The following is a 20,210-nucleotide window of genomic DNA, read 5'->3' on the forward strand; positions in this document are numbered from 1 at the left end:
TTTGTATCAGTTTGTACCATTAATACTGCTGAAAACACTATGGGCCTGATTACAACTTTGGAGGAAGTGTTAATCCATCCCAAAAGTGACGGATATACCACCAGCCGTATTATGAGTTCCATAGGATATAATGGACTCGTAATACGGCTGGTGGTATATCCGTCACTTTTGGGACGTATTAACACCTTCCTCCAAAGTTGTAACCAGGCCCTATGTTTGTTGTGTTTTACTGCTCAACTTTATTTTGGAGATTTTGTAAATCCTTCCCAATCTCCCAAAATGGTCGCCAGACATGCGTGGTACCTCCTTCCTCCGCAACTACGTGCTCCTTCTTCTCTGTTTACACAATCCTTTTCCACCACAACAATATGTCCACCAGGACATGTGCATCAGATTCACTCTAACACCATGAACATCGTTGCTGGAACAGTTATTCGCAATTCGCCTACATCTTTGAATTCATCAAAATACGTCATAACATGCTTCCTTTTATATTTTCCCCAAGGCACGTGCATTGTCACAAATCAAGCTCTTGCACCGACCCCGTCCCACTGTAATTTTCACATGAGTACCTCTTTAGTTATTTCTTTGACCCGCTCTTCACCACTGAAAGGAAGACATCATCGAGCTGTGGATTTATGTTCCTCTTATTAGTTTCCTCCTCTGTTCGCCTTCCCAAAGGCTTCACTCTTAACTGCCTCCTGATGTCACCACTGTTCCACCTGAGGAACTCGAATCTCCTTGCCCCCAGCATCCTACATATGTCGTCCCTTCAGATGTATTGTTAGAACGTCCACTACTAGGTGTTATACGTACCGGCCAGGAAATTATTTTGATTATATGGCCAGTCACAGCAAAAACCACACTCATTTATTTGTACTTATCTTTATGTATGTTATGGCATACCTACTATGCACCTGAGTTCAGGCGCTGTGTTTAAAGTTTCGAGGTGATTAATCAAGCAGAGACTGAGAAAAAGAACGGGGGTCCCAAAACACGTTTTCCCCATGGAATTTCCCATAAGGATTTTAGACATGATTACAGCCCAAGCCCTTGGATAGAATTACACCAAAATTGGTCAAAAGCTAGCTCTTGGTCCAGAAAGAGCCCTTTTAATGAACATATTTTTGTTTTCATTTTGCTGCACATCTGAGCAAAAATGAAAGAAGAAGAAAAAAACAAGTACTGTCTCATGCATTTGTTTTTACTTTAGCCCTCAGGTGGGCCTGGCCCCAGGGGCAAATATAAAGTAGTATATTGTGGAGAGGAATGTATGTGGCCCCCACCCAAGGTCTATATCGGCCTGGAAGACCGCCACCTCCCTGAAACATGTCAATGTAAAATAAGAGGATTGGGGGCCTGGGGGTCCCCACTCCCCTGACCTCCACCTTCCTGGGTCGAGGCCTATGTTTCCGAAGAGAAGGGAGGCCATGTGGACCACCTTCAGGGGCCCTCTTTTGACCACCACCTCCCAGCGGCCAGGCTGATTTTTAATAGGGGAAGGGATGGCAGCGAGGCTCCCCTCTGGGGCCATTTGCGGCCCCAGGGACCACCACCTCCCAGGGGCAGCCTGTGTAATTTGAAGCGAGGGCAGTCGCCCCCCAACCCCTCTGGAGCCATTAATGGCCCTGGGGATCAATACCCCCCGGGCAGACTCCCTGTGTCCCTAAGTGCCCACTTTCAGGACACAGATGTTTGCTTTCGCTTGGGGGGAGCTTTGACAGCGTCTACCAAGTGAGAGCAAACAGTAAGTCCACTCCTATCTGGTGGGAACAGGAGATCTGCTCCCACCCCGTGGGAGCGGACTTTTCATCTGTTTCCCTGTCCTCTGTCGAGAGAGCAGAAAAATAGATGAAAAAATTGCTCCTGCATGCAGGGAGCAGCATTTTGTGCTGCTCACTGAACACAGAAGCAATGCGGGCTCCCGCTGGAGACACTGAGACTCCCCTTGCAGCCCCAAACAGTACACACGAGGGACCTGGTTGGGGCCAAGGCCCCCAACATGAAGAGGCAGGCCATGGAGATGGAGTCCTTGGGGGTAAAATCAGCCCCGGGAGGGAGGCCACATGGCCCACTTCCTCCAATTGACTTCATCCCGGAGGATGGGGACCCAGGGCCAATATCAGCCTGGGGTGGTGGGGTCACATGGCCCCCCCTTTTACTAATTGAGCAGGCCCTGGGGCTGTAATCGGCAAAGTGAGAGGGGCCTCTTGGCCCCCTTCCACTTGCACTAATTGGCCAGGCCCTGAGGGATATGATCCCTGGGGCCGAAATCAGCCTAGGAAGGAAGGCTGCATGCCCCCCTTGTGCCACTCTCCTGGGCTGTCTATGTTTTTGTGGGGCAGCCCACAGTGACTTCCCACAGGGCCTGGCCACAGCTCAGGCCCTGCAGATGAACCCACAATAAGCATGGCTGAGGGCCATGTGGGTGCCTGCAGCCGACCCCCACCTTGGGCTTAGGTGCCTGCATATGACGATAGGCGGGTGTGGCACAGGGTAGGGTGCCTAGGGTGTGTTGGCCCATGCCAGGCATTGCAGCCAACCACCGCTGTGCATAGCCGAAGGTTGGGTGTGTATGGGTGGCTGGCCGCAGGGCCTGGCCATACGGCAGACCTGGGCCAACCAAAGGCCATGCGCAGCGAGGGTTATATTAACGCAAAGTAGTTAAATATTGCTTAACATTAAAAAACTGAAATTCACTGAAAAAATGAAGGTTTCAGGGACGTTATAGTTAGGTTTAGAATTTACACACACAAAACCATAGAAATTCAGCTGTTATAGTAAGGGTGATTTCGAATAATCTTCGTTTACCTAGGATGCCTGCCGCCGTCCACTTGGCACCCAAAAATCAACTGTTCCCTATGCTAATGTGCTCTCTGTGTGCTTGGAAATGCTGCAGATCTGCAGCTGTCCGCTCTACAACCCGCGGGACTTGAAACTGCTGTTCTTCAGTAATGTATCGGTCCAGTGCTCCTGCATATAAGGAACCTATGGTTGAATTCTCACAGGTTACCTACGAGAGGAGCTGCTGCTGGCCAGGGATCTAGGATGGTACTATTAGAGGCCAGCCACCAGAACGGATGTAAAAAGATGGAGAGGTTAAGGAGAGCATCAGTGTGTGTGCACTAGCATGACGTTTTGTTCTCAATTGGTCAGCAGCTTTATTAAACATACCACTCCGTCCCAGCCGCTTGAAGTTTTTTGCCCAAACCTCGCCGCAAATGATTGCCATTTTTATTTATTTTTCCCCTTTGTTACTGTCTGCCGTAAGATAGCGTGGCATCCACCAGTTGGCTGGTATGGAGCATCAATATGTTACCATAACAGACTTGACGTTCCAACGAACCACAATCATCTTTTTCATTAGTCCATTTTGTTCAGTGGAAATGAACTATAACTGCAACTCCCGGCATCCATGTTCTTAAGAGGAAGCTGTGGTATGGAACAGCCATTAGAGTGAGAATTTAGTGCGGATGAGTGGTGAGCTGGAATGTCTGAATTTTTTGGGCTGACGGGCAGGCACATTTAAGGAACATCAGGGGATACACAAGAAAACTGTGCACAACATTTAACATACAGATCAATAATTTTTATTTTATGTTGATAGCTCAGTGGGTTACTGCTTATGGCCGAGAGATATAGTTGTACTTGCAGTACATACATAGCAATCCTTTTGAGACTTGCAGACAAACTGCAAGGCAGAGGTTGAAAACTTGTTTTTTCCTCAATCGTTTGTTACTCTTAAGTTGCTAAAAAGGTTCCTTTGGGTTGTGGTATAATCTTATTAGTACAGACAACCCAAGTACTGATTTACGTTTAAATCCAGAGTTTTTTCTTCTTCAGATGAAGCACTCTTAACATTTTATGCCTACTAGTATAGATAGCATGACTTATTCACCTTGCAGCCCTCATTGTCACATATAACATTTTCTTTACATTCATTTACATCCGTGCATGATTCACTGGCAAAGTGATGTAAAGCAATTTTGACACCTTACATTGTGTTGGGAGTGGTGCTATAAAATAAAGAGATGGGGTATGGAAAGATAATGAACATTGTTATTGGGTGGCAATGACGAAATTTCTGAAGGAGGTAATGGAGTGGGCGCTAACAAAGGCTGTCGCAGTGGGCGACACCAACGCTAATGCCAGCCCTGAATACGATGCTTAGAGCTTCCAGCTGAACATAGTATGGCTTCTGGTGGAAACCTCAGGAGAGTACTGTCAGAGAATGAGTTTGGGGTAGCCCATCTGCCTATGTCTCTGACTGGTAAGTAGCTGGAGAAAGCTTTAAATGCAGCCTCATCCAGGGTGGAGTGTCATTTATGAATAAACTTTAGTAATGATTTTGGAATTAGACTTGAGGATGAAAGGAGTTCGTCACAGGGTAGGCCTGAGTGTAAACATTAAAGCAATTTTATTTTTATTTTTATTTTCATTTTTAACAACCATACAGCACATCATGCCTTGGCAATCATTGACAAGATACATTGTGAACAAATACTTACCACACAGGTGCAGTCCAATAGAGCACATCGGTACACATATTTGCAAACTGTAACCTTCATGGCATGACTTTCGCAACACTCACGCCCACAGATGCAGGGTAGCTGGCGGTCAACCCCTTCACAGTTTACACAACACAACAGCGCAGCAAGGCAAACGCAACAGCATTTAGGGCAGCCAAACACTGAACAGCGCCCTCTGAATCTTATAGTCTAAAGCATGGGTACTCACTCACATTTTCTCAGGGGCCAAAAAGTACAGTTTGGGTTGTGCCTGAGGGCCGCATCTATGCATTGGCACCCCCGCCCTCCAGCTCATTCCCCGTGTTTTAATGTATTTTTAAAAAAAGGCATATTGACCCTGTTTCAAGAAAGCTCATTAGTGCAATACCAAAAAGTGCATTTCATGCAACTTTTATATACCAATCCGTTTGGGGTTGGTAATGTTAAAGAAAAAAAAAGCTCACCTCATTTTGTAGATGCAAGCATTCATTTTAGCATGTGCCAACAAAAATGGCACGACTGCTGTGTCAGGATATCTTTTTTACATTATTTTCAGCCATGCTTCATATACACCATGGCTAAAAGTCTTTGCCAATGCCAATAGGTCTCATAAATGAGACCTACTGAGTTTGTCAATGGCTGTTCAGGTAAGGTGTCTGTATTACTTTTATACACCATTACATGTAGGTTAAAGACCCCCATTTTAGCTACATATTATTTTGTTCTTTTTAACTACCTGCCTGACTCCCTCCCTCCCCACAGTCACTGACCCTGGCCCATCTTACTTGCAATCAAAAACCTTATACTTTCTTCTGCACTTTTCAGGTATAAGCAGGACTGCTTTGCAGAAACTACAAACTAGACAGGCTATAAAAACAAAGCCCATTAGCAAAATAGCACAAACATACCTTTACAACATTGTATTTTTTGTTTCTGGGCTTTGTTTCTACAGTCATTTCAGCTTGTTGTATGAGGAAGTCTGCACTGCTCATAAAACAAGCTTCATTAACTAATGGAACAAGCCTAGAATTGCAAAATTATGTTGCTTGATTCATACCAGCAACAAAGAAAACAGCACTTGAACAGCTTTCTCTCGGCTTTCCAGGGGACTCGAAGGAAGATCTGCAGGCTGCAAGAAAAGGTGTGCCGGGCCGCCAGCGGTCTGCGGGCTGTTCTTTGAGAACCACTGGTCTAGAGGGAGTTAGAGCTAAGTTTGTGATACTGCTTGTGTCGCAGCCTCGCCTTCTCCCGGCCCGGCAAAGAACATCTGGTACGGTACACAAATATACTTCAAGCAGCTACAAATTGGTATGAGATCACAGTACAAGTCAGATTGAGTGTCGCAGTACACCATATCCGAGTGCCACTCCTAAAGAGGTGGAAGCGGACCCTTCAACCAGTGCATCGCATTCTTGCATTTCGCTACTCAGAGTCAAGTCAACAAGGTGTCTGTCTGTAGGTCTTATGGGCTTCTCTATCATCACCCAGCAGCACAAACAAAGGGGATGACGGAATGGTCACTCCAGTAATCTCCCAAAGTGTCCTGAAAACCACAGTCTAGTAGTGTTGCCCACTGGGGCAAGTCGAAGGCACATGCATAAAGCCCTCATCCTACGCACAACAGCAGGGGTAGCAAGAGCTGTAGCACAGGCCATACCAATGCAGTCGAGCCGGGGTGCAGTACACTTGATTCTGCAATAGTATAGAGAGTGAGAATGGACCTTGCAAAGGTTTGCAAGTTCCTAAGGTTGTGTGTATATATATATTTTGTAAATAGTATCCACAAGTAATATTATGCTGGGCTTGAGTATACTTATGTTCAAGTGTAAATCAATGTTTTTGAATTGCTAACATACATTTAGAGGCATAGACCAGGACATTTAAACAGCTAACGTAGACCTTGACAAATTCATTTTGAAGTGGGTGGTATGTTCTTTATTAGAGATGCTGAAGAGGTGAAAAGTCAAGGAGAACAGTGTGGTAGTGATGATATTAAGTTTGTATTGTGCTGCACCGTGGTATCTTTCTGGCAAAGTAGAGTTCCTCCTTATTTATATTCTTTTCACCTCACTTCCTTGTGTTAATTGTTACTGGCTAACACTTTGTTGAACCTCAATGCATGAATGACATGAGTCAGTTTCTTTAAAAAAATTTAAACTTGCCTGTATTTAACCATAAATTAAGGGAGATTATCACTTCTCTTTTTAAAGAACTATCAAAGGGATGGAGTGAAGAGGATTCTGCTCGAGATGGAGGATAACAAACAGAAGTATGAAGAGAAGGCCAAGGAATCTGTTAATAAAATACTTGAAGACAAAATAACAGCAGAAAAACAGCTACAAAACATTCAAGTAAGAAACTGAATGATTCGTTTTCACTTTATTTTAAATCACTGGTATGCTAAAAGTTTGTAGGTTCTGGAAACAATGTGAGAGGAACAAGTTAATACTGAGAAGCATAGTTTTGCAAAAAGATAGAATGAGTTAAGAGTAAAGACACTTAGAAACAGTGGGCCATGTTTTGTGAGGCGTTCCCCATATTATTGCCTTATTCTGAACCAGTTTTATTCTGACCACAGGACTCTGCAAACCTTACTCCTGCTAACTAGCGGTAAAGTGCATATGATCTCCTAGCTAAATATGTTAGAATTGGCAGATCCTTAATTGGCACTTTTCTATTTGTAGGTCCCTAATATATGGTACAACATGTATATAGGACCTGTAAATTAAATGCTTATAGTGGGCTGCAGCTCTCTATAGGCCACCCCTTAAGGTAGTATTGTAGAGCATGTCTCTAGGCCTGCAGTTGCAGCCTGGGTGTGAAGCTTTAAAATTACAATTTCAAGTCAACCTTGCAAAACAGACCTTTTACCAAGCCTAGCCTTCCATTTTGATGCTTATAAGTCAGCCGTAAGGTATGCCCTAAATGCCTAAAGGGCACGATGCATGGTATTTAAAAAGTAAGACATGTATATTTAATGTTTGACATGTCCTGGGAGTGATAAATCTCCAAAATCATTGTTCACTCTTGTAATGCTGGCCCTCCCATAGATTCACACTGACTGACTTACTCTAGTACTTATTTCAGTTTGCAAGCAGCTAAAAACAAGGTTCAAGCACTCACTTTAATAGTAATTAAAAATCCAACTTAATGGTCCAGTTTAATTTTATATTACTATTTTAGAAATTACAGTTTTAGAAAGTTGTAATTTTTCTGCATAAAACCAAAAGGCTTTCCTGGTAATGTCCAGCTGATGGCCCCCTGCTGTGAGATGTGCATTGCTCTCAGACAGTGGACAAATGGTACTGGGAAGAGTGAGGGGGACCCCAACCTTAACACAGTGGCCTGGGAAGCAGTGCCCAGCCACTTCCTGAGCTCCAAAGGGTGCCTACCTGGCAGATGACACTCGTACCCAGGCCTGCCTCCCCTTTATCTCTCTAGTCAGGCTGACAAAAGGCTGAGTGGGTGGGTGTTGCTCGATAACTGACCGGGACTGGTTTAGGTGGTGTACAAATGCTTGCTTTCCACCCACAAGCTGGCACTGAGCATACAAAAGGACCCAACAGACCTCTCATCAGAACACTTCCGTACATGTGAAGATCTGAAGAACGACTGCCTTGCTGTCTGAAACCTTAAAGGAGATTGCTTGTATTGAACCCAGGACACCAGAAATGACTCCACGGGTCTATTCGCTGGCCTCCTGTTTGAGATACATGCACACAACAAGGTCCCAGAGGCCCTTTCCCTACAAATGCCCAGCTGACCAGACCTGACCAGGCCTGAACCCTCCTACTGGCTCCTGTTGGACTGAGCCCTATCTGCCCAGCTTGTGCCTCCATGTGCTGGACCATTGGCTGGTGTTAGAGTGTACTCCTCCTATCCCCAAACTGCAAGAGCTGGAACTTTTAAACATTTTGCCACCACTAGTCAGCCTCAGCTTGCTGGTTTGCTGAAGGAGATCTGACTTCCTGAAATTGTTTGAGGTCCAAACAGAGAGGGCTTCATCGGGACCTCAGCTGAGCCCCATCTAATCAACATCAGGGTCTTCCTGTGCACAGACTTCGGGGTCTACCCGCTCAGAGCTTTCCGGCCTTCACTGAGGACCACACCAGGACCTGGCTGTTCAGCAATCAGCCATCATCGAGCCATCATTCAGCCCCACTTTGGATTCAGCTTGCAGCTTGCCCCGCCAGCAACCACTGTGTGCCTTTGTGTTCAGCCTTAACATTTTAGTTTGACTTGGTGTTGTATAACCAGATATCCATGGTTGGTGCTTTGTGTTTTCGAATACTCAAGTTAAAAAATCATATTTCCCATTCTGCTTGGATTTCTGATGTTTTGGTGTCATTTTATTTATTTAAATTTCCTAAATTGGCTTGGAATAATTTGCATGTTGTGTTTTCACTTTATTACTGTTTGAGTGATGCATACATATTTTACTCATTGCCTCTAAGCTAAGTCAAGCAAACTGTTTTGTGCCAAGCTACCAAAGGGTGAATTATAGGTGTATTTAGTGGCTTTGGTGGTTCACCCTGATGAGGATTGTGATTAATATTTGAAGTGGGTTCTCACCACCTCAAATTAATACTCAACTTTCTTACCCTTAAGAAGGATGTTTAAAGGAAAAAGAACTGCTGATGTCACAGCAAAACAAAAGTGAAAGCAGACTAGACGGCCAGGGATGATAATGCTGATTGCAGCTGACTACTCACTAGGTGTGGGGCTGTGTTCTCCTCCACCCCAGCCATGTCAGTCTGTCTGGGAAGGAGATTCAGTATATTTACCTTCTTTCAGTGTACCCAGGGGGCAAAAGCCCATTACACCCCAGGAATCAAAAGGTACCCTAAGCATGGACCTGTGCTTCTTTCCACCCTCAGCAATATTAGTCTTTTTTCATCCCCACTTCCTCACCTCCCCGGGGTCAGATAGGGAGTGTTTACCCCCCAAAGTCCACTAGTCACCAGGGAATCAAAATGGCACTTCTTTATGCTGGTTGGTTAACCACTCTTGGACATGGCCCTGTGCTTCCCCTTAAAACCCACCAATCTTGTAGCACCCACCCGACCCGGGGGATGGAAAGGGGTTTACCAAACAACTGCTTCCTCTTGGGAGGGCAGAAAATGCACTAGGCACCAGGGAATCATTACAACACTGATTTTTAAGGTGGGAAACAGCCAACCATAGACATGGGGCCTTGCTTTCATCCAGCTGCACCAGGCTTTGTGCCCCCTGTTTACTCAGTCTGTCCCCCACAAGGGGAAAAAAGTTCCAGTAGACACCAGGGAATCAAAATGGCAATGCTTTTCTGGAGGGGGGGGCAGCCTATTTGGGCATGGGTTTATACTCCCTCCTGCCCCCAGCTTCATTAGTGTTTCTGCCCCGTTAGGGGTGTAGGATATAGTCGGTGTTTACCCCCTCTTCTGCCATTCAGAGGTATGTTCAAAGCATACAAGACAGAAGGAGTCAAAACTTCACTGTTTGTCTGGGAGGGAGAAGCATCCATGGGCATGGGCCTGTGCCACTTGTGAAACCAGCCACAATAGTGTTTAGTCGACCTTGGGGGCTGATAGAGGTGTTTACCCCCAATCTGCCTCTCGGGGGGGCAGAAAGGCCTCTCGGCACCGGGGAATCAGTACAGCACTGCTCTTCTGAGAAGGGGAGCAGTCCCATGGGCATAGGCCACTGCTCCCCCCTAATCCATGCACACTGTCTTCCCCCCTCCTCCCAGGAGGGTGGATAGCAGGTTTACAGTCTACAGCTACCTTCTGGGGAGGGGTGGGGAGTGCAAAAAGCCCTCTAGACACCAGGGAATATTAGTTGTACTGTTTATTTGGGGGAGCAGTCTCCCATGAGAATACGCCTGTGTCCCTGCCCCCATCCTGGGCATGACAATCTTTCTGCCCTCCCCCTTGGGCAGATTTAGGGAGTTTATCCCCAATCCACCCTCATGGGAGCAGAAAGTCTACCATACTAACAGGGAAGAAATGATCCAAACAAATACATTATTAGGCATCAGGCTGTGCCCCTCGCCGGAACTGTCCAACAATCTTTTTGCCCCCAAGGGGTAGATTGAGTGACAAGAACCGCTTCACTGTCCACCGAGGGAAGCAGAAAGCCAGCTAGGCACCAGGAAAGAAATGGTCCAAATAAGGCAAGGGCGGATTGCTGGGTTTTAGGAAAGTTGTGGATCCTGTAGATGCTGAAACTTTCTTTCACCGAAATATGAGGAAATGTGTTTTTTTGGCTACGTATGAAAGGTAGGTAGATCCATGCAAGGCACCCCACCCTAGACTCCCTTTGGTATCTAGTTTTCAAGTTTTCAAAACTGTCTGGATTTGGTAGGACTCCCTGAGTGGTGGCAGAGCCCAGGCCTAAAAATTCACAGCCTACCACACTGTAAAACAAGCATTGGCAAAGCCAATAGGTTTCGCATATGCAAAATCTATTAGCGTTGTCAATGTTTTTTTACATGTTGCTCAGCAGTTGACCAGCTGTGCAAAATGATTTAAAGTGAAAAAGCATTATGATACAGCCTTTACTTTAAGCCATATTCCACAGCAGATCAACTGCTGTGCAACATGTAAAATAAAGATTGACAAAGCCAATAGATTTCGCATAGGAGGACCACAACGGACAGTCAATGGCGGTAAACCATTGGCGGTGCACACTGCTGTGGCAAAAATAGCCACCCAAATACAAAACAAGATTACATTGACCAGAACAAAATAACCCACACCTGACACAAATACACCCACCCCACACACCCACCAACATCTCTATAAAACACACCCTCACATCACCCACAAACCTTGGCAAACACGAGAAGACCGCTACACCTTGCCACGCGAATCCCAGAGACAACTGCACACACATACCACAACTACCCATTCATGCGTCACGCACCACACACCTCACACCCCACCACATCACACATCACCCTCTGCACACCACACACACCACACACACCCATGTCCCCACAGAGGCACCCCTGTTTCACTGATGAGGAGTTGCGGGTCATCGGTGGAGGAAATAGTCAGGGTAGAGCCACAGCTGTTTGGAGCACAGGTACAACAGATCTCCATTGCCAGGAAGATGCAACTATGGCAGAGAACCGTGGACAGGGTGAACGCCATGGAACAACATCCAAGCACAAGGGATGACATAAGGAAGAGGTGGAACGACCTACAGGGGAAGGTGCATTCCATTGCAGCAAGGCACAAGCTCTGCATCAGGAGGACTGGCGGCGGGCCCCCATCTCCTCCCCCACAGCTGACAGCATGGGAGGAGCAAGTTTTTGCAATACTGCATCCTGAGGTACTTACTGGAGTAGCCTTAGGACTAGACACTGGTGAGTTACCATTTACAACCTATCACCCCCCATACCTGCATGCCATCTCACTCCCTCACCCTGACGTTCTTCACCCCACTCCATCCCACGCAGTGCAACCACCCCAATTACCATACCAGGGTATGGCAATTGCATGCCATACCCACTGTAAGCACATCCCTTCCAGCTCTGCATGCACACCCACCACCAATGCATGCAGAGCATGTAGAACTACCAATCCCACAATCCATCACCACACACTACCAAAGGTGGGAGGACAACACCATTATCATTGGGAAAGCTAGGAATGCGGAATATGTCAGAGATAAGTACCCTAACAAATCACTTACATCCCCACAGGTGCCCCAGCCAATGTCAGCGGCGAGGAGGTGCCATGGCTACCCAGTCCGCAACCAGAAGATGCCCTCAGTGATGACAGCAACTCTGGATGTCCCGAGCTGGATGAACTCCCTGGTCTATCAAGGACCACTGGTCAGTCGGCTACCCCATCCATCAGCCAGTCCACTACAGAGCCGCCCCCCTCAGAATCTAACACCACAGTAGGCAGCCAACACCCCCAGACCTCTGTCCCCATGACACGTCAATCAGTAGTGTGCCCACCTGTACAGGGACCCGAGTCCACACTACACAGGAAAGACAATGCAGGTCCTGGTGGGAGTGGGCACACCGTTCAGGGGAAACAGGGGGCAAGGGACACTGGGAGGACAGGTGTACGCCAGGGGAAGGACAGGCCCAGGGAACTGACTACACAGGAGTCACTCACAAATGACCTGGTGGCATACCAACAATCCCAGGACAGGATGGGTCAGGTGCTCAACATCATGCAGGAGAACAAGGGGCTGCAAGGGGAACACCACCAAGAGGCCATTAAATAATTGCAGGCCTTGAATATCACCATGGACTCCATTGCAGGGGTAATGGGTGACATGGCCAACATCATGTGGAAGTACACAGCACACCAGCGGGCCCCTACTACTAGCCAGTGTACTGACCAGCCCTCCACATCTACTGCAACTAGTGGACAGGAGGCCCTGCAGCAGGACCCACAGGCCACCAGCACCCCTCCCCCTGCAGAAGGTGAACCACCCCACAAACATTCCCTGCGACCCAGACAGACACCAGAGACAGCTGCCAAGACCAAGACCACCACCAGGAAATGAGCCCCTCCAGAATGTCCCCCTTGTGTTCCACTGTGACACCATGAACTTTGACTTGCTCCTCTTCCTATGGCCCCTTGGACACTGGACCTGTGCTACAAACATACTGTGCCACTACACTAGACTTTTCCCAACCAACACCCCACCCTATTGCACTTTCCATTGTATACCTATTTATTAATAAACACCCTTGGACACAACTTGAATAATAGTGCTTTATCTGAAGGAAATGTACAATGTATTGAACTGCATGATCCTGTGCAAATGTCCTGTAATATTTTCATCCATCCTGCATGTGTCTCAGCAGTCTGTACACATCACAGCAACACACTGTTGTAACTACACCAACATATGCAATAAGGGATGGTATAGGTGACAGTCAGTTGGGATGTAAAGGTAGTGACTGGCATTATACTACAGCCACACAGAACAACACTTAAGTGTAGAAATATATAGTTCAACAGTCTTACCTGAGTGATATTGGAAGTACTGCTGTATGATTTGTGTCTTGTTGTCCACATCCTCCTTGTCTTCCTCCTCCTCACTGTCCTCAGTTTCTACAGCTGCCACAGGTACATTGTCACCCCTCTCCTCCTGCAGATAGGGCACATGGCGTCTGAGGGCCAAATTGTGCAGCATGCAGCACACAACAACAATCTTGCAGACCTTCTCAGGGGAGTAGCATTGGGATCCACCTGTCAGATAGAGGCACCTGAACCTGGCCTTCAGAAGACAGAAGGTCCTTTCAACAATCCTCCTGGTACGCCCATGAGCATCATTGTATCTATTCTCCTTATCTCGGATTCCTAACAGGGGTCAAGAGGCAGGACAGGTTTGGGTGCCAGCACCCTACCCCAAGCCCACTCCTCTGCCCCCTAAACGGAAGGGTAAAGATCCGCCCCCCTCCAAAACCCAATCTCAAGGACCCACCACCCCCACCCACCCTGCCCCCTGAGGTGCCTGCCTATTTCTGACATGATGCCCTTACCCAGTGGAGTCCTGTTGTTGTCAGGAGTCAAGTTGGGCTTTGGACGTTGCCCAGTGGCTAATGGTTGACTTTGGACTGGCCAATGGCCCCTTGTATGTAGTTGCCTCAATTGTTGTGGGCGCAGGTCCATCTTGGCTTTCTTTACTTCTGGATGATGTTGATGTTGTTTACTCTGCAGATTGTTCAGGGTGTGTGGTGTGTGTGTATGGTGTGTGTTGTGCATGTGTGTGTGTCACTCTCCCCTTCCCTCCCTTGTGTGCTTGGTGGCTGTAGTCACCATTGTTGTCTTCGTCGGTGTTGGTGCTCCTGGACAGCCATGGTATGGCATAGCATCGGGTAGACTTCCAGTTCTGGTTCCATGGCGGCTGCAGACTCCTCTGTGTCCCTGGAGCGGAGTGTCTCCTTTTATATGATGTATTTTGGTGGCGTTGGTGCTGCCCCGGAAATCCTGGCAGTGTGCTATGTCATAATATGGTGGGCGGATCCTTGTCTGCCACCTGCCTGGAGATTGCTACCGCCGTGTTCAGTGGTCATACCGCACTGGCGGTTGGGGTAGTACATTGGCTGTCTATGGGAGGGATTGCCACCATGATCATAATTTGACAGTCATTACCACCCGGCCTGGCAACAGTAATACTGCCATCGCCAGCGTAGTGGTCAACTGACCTCCAATCTCATAATTACCACCTATATATCTTAAAGAGCACAGGAATCCAAGGGCTTGAGTTACTAGGAAATGTTCTTATAGCTGCCAGATGACGGGCGCTTTATAACGCTTGACATCCCACCCAGACTTCAAGCTGCGGAATCAGATTTTATGGAAGGGACAGAGAGGTCCTCTGAACGCATGCACTGTTATGACGTGCTGGTGTGAAAAGGTACTTGTGCAGGTAGGCAGCCAGTGGAAGGACACTGGCTGCTGGCAGAAACTGTACTTCGTCCAGCTCCAAGGATGACTGGAAGAACTGAAAAGAAAGGGGAAGAAGGAGGCACTTCCCAATGAGAAGGAAGGAAAAGAGAGTGACGTTGGAGTCAACTAGTGGTAAGTAAAGGTACGTAATGGGTGGGCTCTAAGTCAATTTTTAGTTTCTTTTTATTTACAAGAGAATTCACAAGCACAAGTGTTGTGCAGGCAAACCCTAAAAAGGGTTGAGTATGAGTGAAAAAATGTGATCTGTCCACGTTGTGTTTTGGGGCCTTTCCTGTCATGGATGCTTAGCTAACCCACACAGGTGGGGTAATGTTTTTATCAAGAAAACTGTGGGGAGGCTGGGTTGTAGGAAGCGTGCGGATCCTTGCAGGTTCCTAAACTTACTTTTACAGAAACATGAAGAAAATACTTTTGAGGATTGAAGGGAATTTTGGATAAGAAAAGCTAATGAAAATAATGCAGTGCACATGCCCCTCGATTACCTAAGTGTCTAGTTTTTTAAAGTGTCTGGGTTTGGAAGGTTTTTCAGAGTGGCAACAGAGCCTGGGCCCTAAATACACAGTGACCCACACTGTAAAATAAGGGTCAGTTTTGAGTGGAAAAATATGATCTGTTCAAATTGTGTTTTGGGGTCTTTCCTGTCATAAGCACTGGATCTACACACCCAAGTGTAGTAGTGCTTTTATCTAGGCAAGGGAGAGAATGCTGGGCGAAAGAAGGTTTGTGGATCCCTACAGATTCCTGAACTTTTGCCATAGAAATGAGAAAAAGGTATGTTCTTGTCTATTTTTGAGGTTTGAAGGACATTGTGGGTAAGAAAGGGTAGGCGGATCCACACGAGGCGTCTAGTTTTAAACAAAATGTCTGGGTTTAATAGTTTTCCTTTTGTGATGATGGAGCACAGGCCCATGATTCACAGCAACCCACAATGCAAAAAAAATGTTTCTAATGAGTGAAAAGTTTGATATGTTCATGGGGCCTTCCTTGTAGAAGACGCTAGGCCCACCCACACAAGTTTAGTAGCGTGTTTATCTGGAAAAGTATGGAAATACTGGACGTTTGGATATTCGTAGGGCCCCAGCTCTGAAACTTTCTCTCATCGAAAATTTGAGGGAAATATGTTGCCTGTGTTTGAGGTTTGAAGGGCATTGTGGGTAGGAAAACTTAGGAGGATCATTGCAAGTCTAACCATCTTGAACACTCCCAGATATCTAGTTTTCAAAAATGTTGTACTTGGTACATTTCTGTGGGCAGCATCTGAGCTCATGCCCAAAACCCAGAGTTCCCAAATTGCAATAAATAGTTAGTTTTGAGTGGGAGAACTTGATCTGATCATGTTGCGTTTTGGGGCCTTTCCAATAGCGAGCACCAGGCCTACCCATATAAGTGGGGGTAGTGTTTTTATTGGGATATGAGAGGGAATGCTTTGTGGTGGGAACTGTTTGGATCCAAGCAAATTCTGGAATTTTCTCACAGAAATGTGAGGAAAATGTGTTCTTACCTATGTTTGAGGTTAGAAGGGCATTTTTCATTTGTGGGTAAAAAAACATAGATGGAACCACATATGGCACACCATCTTTGATTCGCACAGGTGCCTACTTTTCAAAAATGTCTGGGCTTGGTAGGTATCCCTGGTTGGCGGCTGAGTCCAGGTAAAAAATCCACAGCTACCAACATTGCAAAAAGGGTTGGTTCTGAACAGAAACAAATGATCTGGGTTTGTTTTGTTTTGGGACCTTTCCTGTTGTGGGCGCTGGGCCCACCACATAACTGGGGTAGGTTTTAATTGGGACAAGTGCTGAAATGCTGGCTGGTAGGAAATCTGAGGATTTCCACAGATTCCAGAAAACTGAAATGTGAGGTAAAGTATTGTTTTTTGTGTAAATCTGGGTAAGAAAAATTAAGGGAATCCACTCAAGGCACACTACCCTGGATTCACACCAGTGCTTAGTGTTTTTTTTAAAATGTCTAGGTTTGGTTGGTTTCCCTGGGTGATATGCTGAAACCAGGACCCAAATCCACAGCTGTCCATGTTGTAAAAACACATTGAATTTGCTGGGTGAAATGTGATGTCTCCAGGTGTTGTTTTAGGATGATTTGTGTCACAGGTGCTAGCCCTAGCCAGACATGGGGTACTGTTTCTATTGGGAGATGTTTTAGAACATTTGTTATTACCAATTGGATTGGATTTCTCTGTATTTTTGACTTCCAAGTGTGCAAGAAAGACAACTTTTTCCAAACTTTTCTCTCAATCACGTCACAGTATGGACAGCCCCAAATTCAGGGGTGTACAACTAGCCACAGTTCGTAAATTCAGCATCTAGTGCATATTTCAGAACTGTATAGGTTGCCTTCATACTCATTTTTCATTCAGTATATTTTTCTACATGATTTACTATATGGTTGGTGCACAATCAAAAATCATTACAAGCTGCAGCTCGGTTGTTGGCTCTGACTACAAACCCCATATGTCGCGGTTGCCAGAAGCTTCTATGGAACGTAACAATATATTGCTTTGGTAAACCAGCCATCATGACAAAGTACAGCTAAAAATGTTGTCACCAATGACAATTTTTTCCTATTCATTATCATTATTTTTTATTTCAGTGGTTAGTTCTTTTGGGGATACTGTGAGGGATCCACACAATTGACCCCCTTGCTGAATTCAGAATGATGTCTGATTTTCAGAAATGTACAGCTTTCCAGGGGTTTCACACCTGTTCCCACTACAACTGCAAGTATGTTTAAACCACAAAATAGGAAAAATTGACTACCTCTTAGAAAGATGCAGAAACTGTGGTAAAAAAATGATATTTTGATAGAGCTCTGAAAGCTAATTCTAGCCCATTAAAGCTTTCAGTTATACCATTTTCCAGCTTATAAAAACCTTTGCTTTCTTGCACAACACTTTTTTTCACGTTTCTGAAAACAAATAAAATTTAGTAATATGATGGCTATTTTCTTTTTTCGTTTAGAGGAATCCATAAACTCTGGTACCTTTAGTATCTCCAGGATATTAGAAAAAAAAAGTAAATTTGGCCTGGATACCTTTAGTGGAAAAATGTATGGTGGCCTAAATACAAGGTGCCCCAAACACCAAAAAGGAATCAGCACTGGGGGTGGAAAAGACTCATTTGCTAAGGACCTAAACAAAGCAAAGGTTAGCTGTATCAGAAGTAGGATGTGACTTTAAGCCAAAACAAAAAATCTGCAAGATAATCTGTTGACCATATATTATCCACCAATGGGTATCTGGGCACATGCCCTTGTTAAATACTTGTAATATAGTGCAATATGTAAATTCTATGCAACAAGTATGTTTATTTGGTGTGGGTGTTTAGTTCCAGAACTTTTCAGAGTATTATTGACATTGCAGATGTTTGACTAATGTACAATGTATGGGTCCCACATAGCACAAACTGGGATCGTAAGCGTGGATCTAAGGTTGTAAGCCATTGTGCCCATCTCACAAATGTGTGTAGTATATTTTACTAAACTACGGAGGGTTATCCATAGGGCATGGCATAAGATGTCTTTTCAGTGGCAAATACATGTCGGTCAACCTCTTGGCTTGAAGGTGTAAAAAAGGGGATGATCTCTTTCAATTCTATACAGGCATTATGTATATTAAGTGGGAGAATACAAGTAAAAAGAGGGCAACATCCATCAAATGTGAATGATTTGAAAGCTATTCTATGTGTCCAGCATGTGGTCAGAATTTATGTCCATTATCACATGACTGGTGATAGAAAATTGTCCACAAGTGTAGTGTATGTTGAATGGCTGCAGGTCCACAACGCCTCATAGGATGCTCCAACTTATGAATTCCTCTGTTTCGTTGGGTTGTAAACATTATTTTTATCTCATCTATGATGTCAATTTAACCTTTTTATTCAGTGAATTTCTTTGGGGGGTGTTTAACGTATGTTTAGATGTTATTACCATACCTAACTATAATGTCACTTTAATCTTTGAGTTATTTCCAGTTAATTTCTGAAGTTTTTTGTTCATATTCAAACTTGAGCACTCCCAGGCAACATGCAGATAACACCCCCCCCCTGCACACAGTCTTTGGCCATGAGCAGTGGAGAGTTAGCCGCAGACATGGCCCTGCAACCAACTCTCTCACCTAGCAGTCGACAATCCGTTATGCATTCAAAATCCATTCAAAATGTAAGAAGGCCTTGCACTTTAACCTCCCATTACTCACGCATCCAGCTGGGGCGTAGCTTAATCATTGCAATTCAGGGATGTGAATCTCAAATTTCCTAATTAAAAGATGGGCCCTATGGTAGAGGGATGAGTTGGTCAAGGAGCAGAGACTCGTGTTCTGTCTCCGCCCATTTGCTGTAAATATTTACTACAGATTACCCATTTTGTTGCAAATATTACTCAAAATCACTGAAAAACAGTTTTCTTAGCTTTTTGTTTGCCAGCAGTAACATCATTGGGATGTCAAGCCCCAACTTGTTTTACTTAATCGAGTATTGTGTCGCCCACGTCCTATTGTAATGCTCTCCAAACAGCGCCTTTAAAACGTCCTTCATTTGGAGCAGGTACAACTCCATGCCCATAAAGGACAGGTGTATGCCGTCGCCCCCAAAAAATTCCCGGTCCTCAAAACGAAGGTCTCCGTGTTCCAAATAGGTAAAAAGTTTTGCATCACAGAAAATGTTCATCTCCTTATTAATGTTTCTGCATGCCCTTTCAATGGTGCCTGGTTTCTTTGCCCCTCTCCATACTCTCCGCGGGACGAAAGCTGTCCAAATCACGTGACACCCGTACCACTGCCGTCGAATTTCCTGCAAATCCAATTTCATGCCCTTCATTATATCCAACCCTGTCCACTGCACTCCCCCAAATGAATCATTAACACATCCATCTGTTTTCCCCCAAATGAATCATTAACACATCCATCCGGACAAGAACCCTTCCCTCTGATTTTTTGCAAGGTCACTAGTAACTCCTGCCACCGCATCCCCCCCTTGCCATCTCAACGAACCCTGTACCACTTCCGATCCAAACCCAGATTTTCCCCAATAGCCGTTTATCTTGCTTGCTTTTCGGCCCACTTGACGAATGAATGTCCGCTGACCCAGGTGGACAGGAAATACACCTCCGGGCCTAGTACAGAACCTGCAGCAGGAGAAAAATATGTTAAACTCAAACCACTGTCTCCCCTGCAACCCCTTGCCTGACATATCTTTTGTAAATGTCCGATTTCCACCCCAAGCCTCATTAACTGATTTGTTCCATCCCCTTGACCCTGCCTCTGTCG

General features: G+C 45.6%; 1 protein-coding gene across 4 annotated transcripts in view; it reads left to right on the forward strand.

Annotated features, from left to right (window-relative positions):
- TRAF3IP3 (TRAF3 interacting protein 3) overlaps nt 1-20,210 on the forward strand; it is a 229,544-nt gene that overhangs the window by 114,863 nt on the left and 94,471 nt on the right. For all 4 annotated transcript variants that reach the window (XM_069238632.1, XM_069238634.1, XM_069238631.1 and 1 more), the window contains one exon: nt 6,719-6,859. In XM_069238632.1, coding sequence (XP_069094733.1) covers nt 6,719-6,859 — 141 coding nt within the window. The remainder of the gene's footprint in view (nt 1-6,718; nt 6,860-20,210) is intronic.

The sequence above is a fragment of the Pleurodeles waltl genome, chromosome 6 (assembly GCF_031143425.1).
Source record: "Pleurodeles waltl isolate 20211129_DDA chromosome 6, aPleWal1.hap1.20221129, whole genome shotgun sequence".
In the NCBI taxonomy this organism is placed as follows: Eukaryota; Metazoa; Chordata; class Amphibia; order Caudata; family Salamandridae; genus Pleurodeles; species Pleurodeles waltl.